The sequence below is a fragment of the Rhinatrema bivittatum genome, chromosome 2 (assembly GCF_901001135.1).
Source record: "Rhinatrema bivittatum chromosome 2, aRhiBiv1.1, whole genome shotgun sequence".
Lineage (NCBI taxonomy): Eukaryota > Metazoa > Chordata > Amphibia > Gymnophiona > Rhinatrematidae > Rhinatrema > Rhinatrema bivittatum.
Window position 1 is genome coordinate 314190375 of NC_042616.1, and position 12360 is coordinate 314202734.

The window sequence follows — 12360 nt, forward strand, 5'->3', positions numbered from 1 at the left end:
TAAGCAATAAAAAAAAATGGAATGAATGAAAGAAGGATTATTCTAAACATTACTTTACTATTTATATAAAGTGGCCGGTGCATGTTCAGGTTTCTGTGTGGTATAATAAGTTCCATGGGATTGAATATAATGATATTTGATGGAAGACATTATGATATGAACAGTTAGATAAACAATTGCATAACACATGTAAGCCATGAACTCTTTAAAGTCTAAACAAGTATTAGGAAGGTTTCTATTTTAGAAATAGAGAATATGATGACAAATAAAAACTGTACATCTACCCAGTAAGGCAGTACATTGGCTGGCAGCCTGAAGCAGACAACTATGAAGGAACTAGCGCTCATTGTTTCTCTGTGCTGTAATATATATGGACAGACCCATGTCTTGTGTTCTGATCCAAGAAGGAATGAGCAAGAGAAAAATCATTCACGTGTATTGAATGAATGGGTTTTTTTTTTGTATTTCTGTGCTACTGTCAATGATAGTGTTGAAACTATTGAGGGAACCAACTTTAATTCACATGAAAAATGTCTGACTACCAAATGCAAGGATTGGAAGAATAAACTGTTTTATAAGCACATATTGCAATACAGAAGTGCTTCTTAACTATTTGGAGCCCAAACAGTTCTAGTTTTACAGGCACAATGAATATGATGCAACATGTTTGTATACTATTGGTCTAAGCACCTGGTTCATGTGCAGATATTGGTCACCCTGAAAAACAGTATTGACATGAGGACTAGAGCTGAGAATCACTTCAGAACAAACAGGATGTTTATCTTTGTTCAAAGATTATGTCCACAGTCCATAAATATTCTTTCCTGCCTTCATTGTATCATACAGCACTTTTTGGCACATGTTGAAATATAAATAGTCAACTGAAAAGAATAAATGAAAGGCTTTTCTCTATATTTAAATATATAAATAGTAATATTAATTTGTTGACAAGGAAAGTCAAATTAAGGTAAAAGCCTTGTTTTTAACTGCATCATGGAAATAAAGGGAGATGTCGGTTAAATACTGTAGATAGTGAAAAGGGAAATCTTGAAACCATAACCTATGACTTGGGAAGCATAGCCCATTTCTCTAATCTTAGAGCATTGATTCCCAAATCTGTACTGGGGGATCCTTCAGCCAGTTGGGTTTTCAGAATCTCCACAATGAATATGCATTCGATAGATTTGCATACACTGTCTCTAGTGCATGCAAATTTATCTTGTTTATTATAAATATCCTGAAACCTCTGACAGGCTGGGGGTTTCCCAGGACAGATTTGGGAGCCGTTGCCCTAGATCATCTCTCCCTCCACAATCATTACATCTGCAGATAATATATGAACACTGTCAGAACTAAAAATAAACTTGCCAGTAAAATCAGCACAAGTACGGAACTTAATACATTTTCAGTGCAGTGTGCTAGTTTGCTTCCTTTTCGAGCTTCTTAAATAACATGTTTTTAATATGTAAACCGCTAAGATGGATAGACTACTACCCCTAGTGCGGTATATAAAAACTTTTAAATAAAAATAAAATAAAAATAAATAAATAAAATAAATAAAATAATAGATAAATAAAAAACAAAATATTATAATTGATGCCTAAATAGGAACAGCATTTACAATCAATCATGCTGTTTTTCCCTTCTCAGGTATGTAAAAAGTCAAATATTTGAGGGAAGGATTTGTAAAGTAGTTTTGCATCAGCAAGGTTTTCCTTCAAAATACTACACTATTTTCATTAATAAATATGGAAAAAAGATTGTGCTGGAACAAAATTTTGATAAATTATCTAATTTCCCCCTCCCCTTAGAAGTCATATTCATTTGAAATTGGTTGTATTTTTTTTCACCACCCTTGGCCATGAATATACTATAGTTGCCACTAATAAAATGTCACATACTGTATGGCAAAATATGATGGACAGACATATTAGATATGATGAATTTGCACAAATATTCGAGTTGACAGAATGGTAATTTAGTTTTCATTATATACTATATATAAAACATTTAAGCTCTATAATGGTTTTATAGATACTTATATTTAAAGGATGTAATTTTCAAAAGGATTTACGTGCATAAAACTGGGTTTTACATGCGTAAATGGGATTTTGAAAATTGCTATGATATATGCTACTTTTAGACACGTAAATCCTTTGAAAATTCACTCCAAAGTGTACATTAGCATACTCACTGTGAGGATAAAGCACATTTATGACAAAGTTTTTATATCCAAACTTTTTTGAAATGTATTTCTTAAACTTTACTATGAAAATAGTTTCTAGATCCTATTCTCTGCTTTTTATAGTCTTCTCTCTGCAAACTTTTCTCCCCTTAAGCATTTTGATTGTCCAAGGTCATTTACAATGGGAGTATCAGCAAAATATTTTATAAAAACTTTGAGTCCTTTGAAGTTGCTTGCCCGTTTCTTCTATATTTGCTTGCATTCATGTCTTGTGCACATTGCCTGGCGTTCAATTCTCCAAGTGCCCTCTTCATAAGTGCAGTGGCATATTGTGCATTCATCCGTCTTTATTTCTCGACCTGCTGGAATGACGATGGTTTCTGCAAAACAGTTTGGCCCTACAACAGAATCAAAGAATATAACATGAAATTACTGGCTATATCAAGTAGTGTATATAGTGCCATATTTCTATGGCAGTGCATTTGAGTTTAATTGAAAGAGTTGCTCATAGTCAACATTACTGGCTATAGTTCCTAGTTCCCATTATCAGTTTAAAAAGGCTGACATTCTCTCCATTTTGTGTCATTGGAAATATTTTATGGCTTATTTAGAAGTTATTTCTATTGCCACAATTTGGTTACAGAATTTAGTTTTATGTCACTGACAGTGCTCCTTCCAGGTTCTATCGTGTGCTATTATTGGTCCTTTGCTTGCAGGCACCTCAAAATTTAAAGTGCAGTAGCACATTAAGGTATATTAAACACGTGTGTTACTGCGAGTTTATGGTAACACTAGCACCTGTGTTACCATTAATGCAAAAAAGTCATAACTTGTGAAAAATATTAATGAACTCTGTCACATGCAAGTACATGACAACCAGCTCATTAATATTAAAATGGATTACTGTGGAAATTGCATTCACTTATGCAATGTGCTGTAACCTCACTAGTACCTTTTTCCAAAGGCATCAACAGGCTAATATGCTTGCTGATGTCCCAGATCAGATCCCCTCTCGTCTAGGTAAAATAACGATTCTTGTGACCCAACAACCTTCCCTGTCCCTCCAAGATCTTTGAAGGGGCCCCAGGCCCAGCTGCTGAGCTCCCTAAGATCTTTGAAAGGGGTTCATACCCTGATGTAAGGAACTCCGAGTCCCCAGCCTAGCCTATCCCCTGGAGCACAAGGATCGTTGGGGCAGGAACAATCCCCACTTAATCCTGCCCTGCTGGTTCCAAGGGCACTGACTGATGTAACATTTTCTTTTGCCCTCCACACAAGGGGCAAAAGGAAAGCATCAGGTCAGCTTGTGCCATTGTCACCTTTGGAACCAGCATGGCAGGAAAAAAAATGGGGATTGCTCCTTTCCTGAAGATCTTTGGGCACCAGCAAATGGAAAAGGCATGGTGAAGGGCCATGGCGCACACAGCCTCTTACTTCATGAGGGGAAGAGAGAGAGATTTATTTATTTATGCATTTTTTTTTAGGGGAATGAAGTCTCTTCTCGTTAATTGTGATGTAGGTTTAAAATTGTCAGTTCCTGAACTTTACCTAAGTGACATTTAACCTCTACTGACATAGATCATTGTAACAAGTTTGCAAGTCATCATCATGTATGCAGCTGGGGAGACTTGGGTTACAAAAGAAATATAAAGAAAATCACAAATTGAGAATATATTAATTGTGCTCAAGTTTATTATTTATCTCATGTTGTGGGGGCACAGATATATGGGCATGGATCCCCCTTCAAAAGATCTTGGGAGGGAGGGAGGGAGATTATAAGGCCATGAACGGCAGGAATAATGATGGTTCGGGAGTGGTACTGTCATTTCTGCGGCCGGTAACTCAGCGGCATTATCGCCGTCAGCAATGTACATGTTATTGGCCATGGAAAACTACTTTAAATGTGGTGTTCACTAAAGGCCGTATGCCGTTTAGTGAATACCGCATGAAAGCAGTTTTATCATGGCTCTATGCCCTATAGTAAGTACCAGGCTAAATGGGCTGCACTAGTCTGCAGTAACACAGACTTGTAATGACCTTTAGGAAATAGGCCTCCAAATAAGATCACAGAACAAATATTGTATTTTTCTGCATACTTGAAATTTTAGACAAATATAGTGTACTTCTGGAATATATATATATATATATATATATATATATATATATATATCTATATATATATATCTATATATATATATTTGAGATTCAACAAACGGCCTTCAGTTTCTTGAATTGTAAGATAACTTCCCCAGCCCCTTCAATCTCAAAGCATGTAGCACTTGAAATATTGCTGCCACTGAGGCAACAACTGTCTTCCCTCCTTCCTGAAGCTCAAACCCTTCACTTGTGTGGTATGCCTGAGTTCTACCAACCTTAATCGTGCAAGAGGCTTGCACTCAAATGGCCTACATGACAGCACTACAGCCTAGCAACATGGGCAGCCTGAATTTTCAGATGCTTTTAAGATATGATTTTTCATGCTTTAGAATGCTATTTCTGGCTCTTTAGGCGGCCATGCGGAAATGCAAATTAAGACTGAGCTGACTAACTGCTATATATAGCCTTTAAAAGATATGTGACTTCATTCTTTGGTGCTGCCTCTTGTCATTTAAATATTTTGTGTGTGAGTGCTTTCTTAAACTAACATTTGCTAAAGCTTCGTGATAACCATGGGGGTTATTTATCAAAGTGCTATATGGCGTTTTTGCATGCAAGAAATGCTTTTAACGCATGCAAAAACGTCATTAACATGTGCGAAAGAAAGAGAGAGACTAGCCATAATGCCCTGACTCTAGATATGTATTTATATCTGTTTGGGAGGCCCACCTAGTAACTCAAGGTGAGGTTTAGGTATTAGTGTTGGGGTTAGGGGACCTTTGACATTCAAAGTGAGACGTACGAACAGAACAGTGCTCTCTTGTGAAGATTTGATGACCTTCGGAGTGAGGAAACTCACCCAAAAATGAGATTTGTGCAATTTTCTCTCAACCTAGCTTGATGTTACCCAGGTAGAGAGTCCATCAAGCTAGGTTAAGAGAACACTGCACTGTTCTGTTCGTACATCTCACTTTGAATGTCAAAGGGCCCCTAACCCCTACGCTAATACCTAAACCTTACCTCGAGTTACTAGGTGGACCTCTCATAGAGATATAAATACCTATCTAGTGTGAGGACATGATGGGTAGTCTCTCTTTCTTTTTCTCTCTCTCTCCCCCCCCCCCCCCCCCAGTGGCCCTGATAGCTAGGCTGGCTCTCCAGGAGCTTAAAACTACTAAACATGGTCCCCCAGTGGTTGTATGTAGGAAATATAACAATTCTGGCACTTATCACAAAGTGCAAAAAGTTATCACAATTTGTGGTAAGATAGCACTTCACATAGGTATTGGCATAAACTGCCTATTAACACACCCCTTTTCCTCTTGCATGCGATATTTAGTGCATTTTGATAAATCCAGGCCCATGATGGATTTAATTAAAATGCAAATGATGATATCTATCATAGAAAAAAGTGGATCCTACTTATAAAAATACTCAAACCATTCACCTACACTAACAGCTTTTCTTGTGAATCCCTCGCTATACTGTCACCTACTCTATAATATATAGCATGCCTTTACTTTATAGCATTCTTTTCTCATTATTATTTCCTAAATTAGGAAAAGCACACATAAACAGAACATCAATAAATTTGATAACTCCATTGTATCTGGTGTAGTATATTTTACCTTGTATGAGAGACAACTGAGACAGCACTGAAGTTTATATTGCAAGTTGTAGTTCATATCCAAAACATGATCTAAAACCATCTTTAGGATCCATGACATTTTTTTTTTTTAACATTTTATGAAACACTGCTTGAATTATGAAGTTCCAGCAGACTTCTCCTGAGGTAGTGCTCTCTGGAACTTGTAGCTGATTGACAGCCAGAGAAGTTTTCATTTCTAATTAGTGCTAATTTAACATACATTGATTAACCACTGCTAATTTACAAATTTAGCATGCACCAAAATAATATTTCATTAGCAAACTGAAGTCAGACAGAAAAGTACTGAGCTGGCATAAAAAAAAGTACATTCTATTGGCAAAATTGACAAGTCAGAGATTTGCCAGTATGGGTATGAACGTTGCAAAATTTAGACAAATAGAAACATTCTAAATTGAAAAGAAATTAATTCCTAATTCTACTCTTATGCAGTCATAAGAAAACCCTTATGCATGACTTTACTGTATTAAAGCAAAGGCATTTAAACACTAAAAAGTGTATTTTTAAAGGAGTAATGTGCATAAAAATGAGCATATATGCACAATCGTAGTTTGTACTCGAGTACATGCTATTTTATAAACTTCAAAAGTATACACAAATTTTTAGTTTTACATGCACGTTTACACATGCTAAAAGGGCAGCTTAGGTACATTATAGGGCGGGGCTAAAAGTGCATGCAAAAGTTGCTATTTTATAAAAGACTTATACAAGTAGATTTGGCAACTTATATGAGCATAAGAACATAAGAAATTGTCAAACACGGCCACAAGAACCTGACAAGTACCCAAACACTAAGAAGATCTCATGCTACAGATGCCAGTAATAGCAGTGACTATTTTCTAAGTTAACTTGATTAATAGCAGTTAATGGACTTCTCCTCCAAGAACTTATCCAAACCTTTTTTTTCCTTGGCTACACTAACTGCACTAACCACGTCCTCTGGCAACAAATTCCAGAGCTTAAATATGCGTTGAGTGAAAAAGTCTTAAATGTGTTACTTGCTAATTTCATGGAGTGCCCCCTAGTCCTTCTACTATCCGAAAGTGTAAATAACCGATTACATCTACTCGTTCAAGACCTCTCATGATTTTAAAGACTTCTATCTTACCCCCCCTCAGCCGTCTCTTCTCCAAGCTGAACAGCCCTAACCTCTTCAGCCTTTCTTCATAGGGGAGCTGTTCCATCCTTTTATCATTTTGGTTGCCCTTCTCTGTACCGTTCTCCAGTGCAACTATATCTTTTTTGAGATGCGGCGACCAGAACTGTACACAGTATTCAAGATGCAGTCTCACCATGGAGCGATACAGAGGCATTATGACTGTTGCGCCCGTCGGTCGCAGGCGGCTGCGACTTTTACTGCTCACCTCCTTTCTCTATGCAGCTCCAAGTCTGGGGAGATTGGCGGCCTCCGCTTCCACATGCCGACCCTCATGGCGTGCCCAGGACAGCGTGGGCGCTCCTGGCAGCCATCTTACATCCAGGGTTACCTAAGGCACGTGCGTGCGCGCCTGTCCCCTTCTTAAATGCGTCATGGCAGGAACCTCGGGGGTGTCCCCACCGCATGACGTCATCTGCCTACCATATTTAAACCCAGCTGACTTCTAGCAATATGAGTTAGCAAAGATTCCTGTCCTGCTAATTCCGTCACTGGGACTCCGTCTCGTTATCCTACTGGGTGACCTAGGTACCCGTTCCTCGGGGGCCTTGCCGCACTCAGGGCTATCCGCTCCTTGGAGAGCCATTACTTGCTGTTCTCTATTTCAGTGAGTTCCTGCATTGTCCTCGGACGACCCTTGCTGTTCTATTCCAGACCTCCTTGGTGCCTGATCCTCCATTTACTTCTACAGTACCAGTGTGAGTACAGAACCTGCTCTTCTACCTTTGTGGCACGGATCCTCGGGTTACCCCACTTGCGGGCCACTACCGGATCCCTCCAGTCTTGTGCAACTTCCCATCGGCTCCAGCCTACCCTATGCTGTGGACCACTACCGGAGATGCCCGCAAAAGCTATGCCTAGAGAAGGTATTCACCGGACTACTCCACGCTGAGGATTACTACTCGGACCGACCAGCTACAGGTCACTCTCTCTGGACTGACTCCATTGATCCGCTCCTCGGATCACCATTGGCTGTATAATAAAGTTGTTTCCTCTTTTGTCTATCACTGTTGAGACCTTGCCTGTTGTGGTAAGGGCCCACAGGGCTCCTCCCTGTGGGCAGAATCTTCACTCACCACGACCCACGGGCCCACTATTAGTTCTAGACAAACAGAAAGTAACAGATTGTTAACTCCATGGACCCGGCTCAGGTCTCAGCCTTGCAGGCCATCCCTGGCCTGGCCCAATGGATCACCGAGCAACAGAGGTTTCTCGTTACGTTGGCTACCGCCTTTAACCAGCTGAATTCCAGACTGAAGCATTCTTCTACTTCTTCTACTTCCAGCGAGAATGTATCACCCCCCGGAGGTTACCAGGCGAACTACAGTTCCTCTACCAGCCCACACGCGTTTCACAGGAGACTCCTTGGTGTGTAGGGGCTTCCTCAATCAATGCTGTATGCATTTCACTCTACAACCAGCTTACTTTCCTACTGCAACTACCAAGATTACTTACATTTTGTCCCTGTTGGATGGGAAAGCCCTGGCCTGGCTTCACCCCTTTGGGAATGCAAAGACCCAATCCTAAATGACATGCCTGGGTTTCTGGCTCTCTTTAAGTCAGTTTTTGATGACCCCGCTCGCCATTTCATTGCCGGTTCAGCACTCCTGGATCTCCAGCAGGGAACCAAACCACTATGTGATTGAATTCAAGACCCTGTCTTCCGAACTCCTATGGGATTCAGGTTGCCTAAGAGCTATATTTCTACGAGGACTCAATTCCCGCATCAAAGATGAACTTGCCACTCAGGAATTACCTGACACTTTAAGCTCACTGATGGACCTTGCTGGGCGAATTGACCACCGTATATGTGAACGCTCAGATGAGATAAAACCTCTGAAGAAGCATGTATCCAGTGGTATCCATTCACGGAATCTGCCGCCCACTCCAGTCCAGGCTGCACCTAGCCCTGAAGAAGAAGTTGAACCTATGCAATTAGGCCGTAGTCATCACACAGCCAAGGAGAAGCAGTTTCGTAAAAAGATGGGCCTGTGCATGTATTACAGGAAGACCGGCCATGCAGTTCAAACCTGCCCTATCTGTCCAGGAAACACGCAGACCTAGGATCCACTGGAGGACTCTTCCTAAGTCTAACTGCTCCTTCACCTCCACTGACTCTTCATGTCTCCATCATCTCTGGGCCTCTCGAATTCATCACTCAAGCCCTGGTTGACTTTATTTATTTATTTATTTAACACTTTTCTATACCGACCTTCATGGGCAAAACCATATCAGATCGGTTTACATCGAACAAGGGTAAACAGCTGTAGTGACAACAAACTTAAACAAAGGTGTGGAAGAGGCAAAGTTACATTGAACAAGGAATATGGAACTTGGAAGCTTAATCAGCTGGAAAGATAGGTTATAGCAGGCAGAAGTTTATAATTATAATACTATTATTAAGATAATGCCTAAGGTGCTTAGGAGTATTGGAGTCTATTGTCCAGGCAGGAGATAAGGCTAAACAATTCAGTCATGTCCTACAGGCATAGAGTAAGAGCAGACTAGTGAATGTCAGGGGGTTCAGAGAAGGCTTGACTGAAGAGCCATGTCTTGAGTTTTTTCCTAAATGTTAGGAGGCAGGGTTCCAATCTGAGGTCTGCGGGGATGTTATTCCAGATATCTGGGCCTGCTATCGAGAAGGCTCGGTCTTTTGTCGAGGTAAGGCGTGTGGCTTTAGTAGGGGGAAATTGCAGTATTCCTTTGTGAATTTCTCTCGTTGGTCTGTTTGGAGAATGTAGTTTGAAAGGGATTTCGAGATCTAGTTGAAGTTGGTGGTGGATGGATTTGTGTATTAGAGTGATTGATTTGTGTAGGATTCTAAAGTTCACTGGTAGCCAATGTAGGTTCCTGAGGATGGGAGATATGTGGTCTCCACAGTTGGTATTGGTCAGTAGTCTCGCTGCGGCATTCTGTATCATCTGTAATGGCTTGGTGGTAGATTTAGGGAGGCCTAGAAGGAGGGCGCTGCAGTAATCAATTTTGGCGAACAACAAAGATTGGAGAACTGTCCTGAAATCCTGGAAAAATAGAAGGGGTTTGATACGTTTTAGAACCTGGAGTCTGTAGAAGCAGTCTTTGGTTGTGGTATTGACCATTCTCTTCAGGTTTAGGCGATTGTCAAGAATTACCCCGAGGTCTCTTACATATTGATGGGTGGAAAGAGTATTGTGGGTGGTCTGAAGGTGGAAATTGTTTTGGTTTGAGGAGATGAAGAGGAGCTCCGTCTTAGAGTCATTAAGGACCAGGTTTAAGCTGTTGAGAAAGTTTGTAATGGATAGAAGGCAGTTGTTCCAGTGAGTGAGAGCATTTGAGATGGAGTCTGTTATAGGGATCAGAATCTGCACGTCGTCTGCATAGAGACAGTGGATTAGATTGAGGTCGGTAAGCAGCTGACAGAGGGGGAGGAGGTAGATGTTGAACAGCGTGGGAGATAAGGAAGATCCTTGTGGTACGCCAAGTGGGGAATTTGTCAGGGGTGATTCCTTATTATTGATTTTGACTCTGAAGGTTCTATTGCAGAGGAAGGACTTGAACCAGTTGTGGGCTGAATCGGAGATACCGATGTCTGTTAGGCGCTCCAGGAGGATGGCATGGTTAACGGTGTCAAAAGCCGCCGAGATGTCAAGCAAGACTAGTAAAAAGGAATGTCCCTTGTCTAGCCCCATCATAATATGGTCTGTAAGTGATATGAGGAGAGTTTCCGTGTTGCGTGATTTTCTGAAACCGTATTGTGAAAGGTATAGGATGTTGTGTTCTTCTAGATAGTCTGAAAGTTGGTTGTTTATCAGTTTCTCCGTTAGTTTGGCTAAGAATGGGAGATTGGAGATGGGTCGGTAATTGGATAATTCGTTGGGGTCTAGATTGTGTTTTTTAAGGAGAGTTTTGAGGGAAGCGGTTTTTAGTCTGTCTGGGTAAGATCCTTGAGTTAAGAAGCAGTTTATGTGGGAGGGGGATTCTAGATAGAGTTCAACTTGCTAGATTTTCTAATGTTTAATGGGATAAAAGAAAAAGCTTGGGTGATACGGGATGGTATTTGTACCCCTGTTTCTTTTTGGATGGTTGTTATATTATTTCCTGTTTTTACCCAATAAAACATATATTACAAAAAAAAAAAAAAGAAGCAGTTTATGATACTTGTCAAGGGTCCAGAAATAGTGTTTGGGATGAGAAGTAATAGTTTGGAAGGAATATTGTCTGCCGGGTGGTTGGTTGGTTTCTGTCTTTTTAGAAGGGAGTCGATCTCCTTGGAAGAGATTGCTTCAAAGTGGTTGAGCTTGCTCTTGTGATGGAGTGCGGATTCTTGGCTGAGGTGAGAGGTGTAGTTGTAGATGGAAGGAGAGCGAGCGTATTTGAAATCTTCTGTAGGAAGAATGATGCGAGCTCATTAGCCTTGGAGAGTGCTTGTTCATCTGGTATTGAAGGGGGGGCTGATTTAGTGATTTGAGCTACATATGAGAAGAGGGCCTGAGCATCATAATGAAGGTGGTGGATTTTATTGGCGTAGTATTCCTTTTTTGTTCTTAGAATATAGGATCTGTAAAGATGAAAAGTTCCTTTGTATGCTGAGATGGTGGATGAATTCGGAGTTCTGCGCCATCTGTTTTCCTTGTGCCGTAGATCTTGTTTCATCCGTTTAAGTTCCGATGTGAACCAGGGTTGGTTGCCTCTTTTTGTTGGAATAATTGTTTTGGAGACTATTGGACACAGATTGTTTCCAACTGACTTGGGTGCAGGTGGGAACTTTATTCTCAAAAGATTGATAGAGTACCTACGACTTCCTACTGAGCCAGTACCCACACCACTGCTCCTCTCGTCCATTCATGACGAGCCCTTGCCTGGAGAAGTAACAAACACAACACAGCCTATTTGCCTCCGCACGGGATCTTTGCATACAAAGACCATCACGTTCCTGGTTTTCGAAAAAGCAATCCACCCTATAGTGCTTGGCATATCCTGGCTACAAGAGCACTCTCCTCAATTTAATTGGTCATCTATGGAACTGTCTCAATGGGGCCCTGACTGCCATAACAGATGTCTAAAAAAATAACTCCACTGCCATGTATGGCTACTACTTTCGCTCCTCCTGGTCTACCACCACAGTACGCTTCAAGATGTATTCTCAAAGCAAGCTGCAGATGTGCTTCCACCGCACAGACCCTTTGACTGTGCAATCAATGTAAAGCCCAATTCCGAGCCACCCAGAGGAAGAGTTTATCCACTCTCCCTATCAGAAACTGAGGCCATGATGGCTTA

At 40.8% G+C, this 12360-nt stretch overlaps 1 protein-coding gene across 2 annotated transcripts in view; it reads right to left on the reverse strand.

The window, feature by feature from the left end:
* Positions 1-584: 584 nt before the first annotated feature.
* The window catches only part of VWC2 (von Willebrand factor C domain containing 2), a 310713-nt gene continuing 298937 nt past the window's right edge, over positions 585-12360 (reverse strand). For both annotated transcript variants that reach the window (XM_029589754.1, XM_029589756.1), the window contains exon 4: positions 585-2583. In XM_029589754.1, the coding sequence (XP_029445614.1) occupies positions 2432-2583 (152 nt within the window). In that variant the 3' untranslated portion in view covers positions 585-2431. The remainder of the gene's footprint in view (positions 2584-12360) is intronic.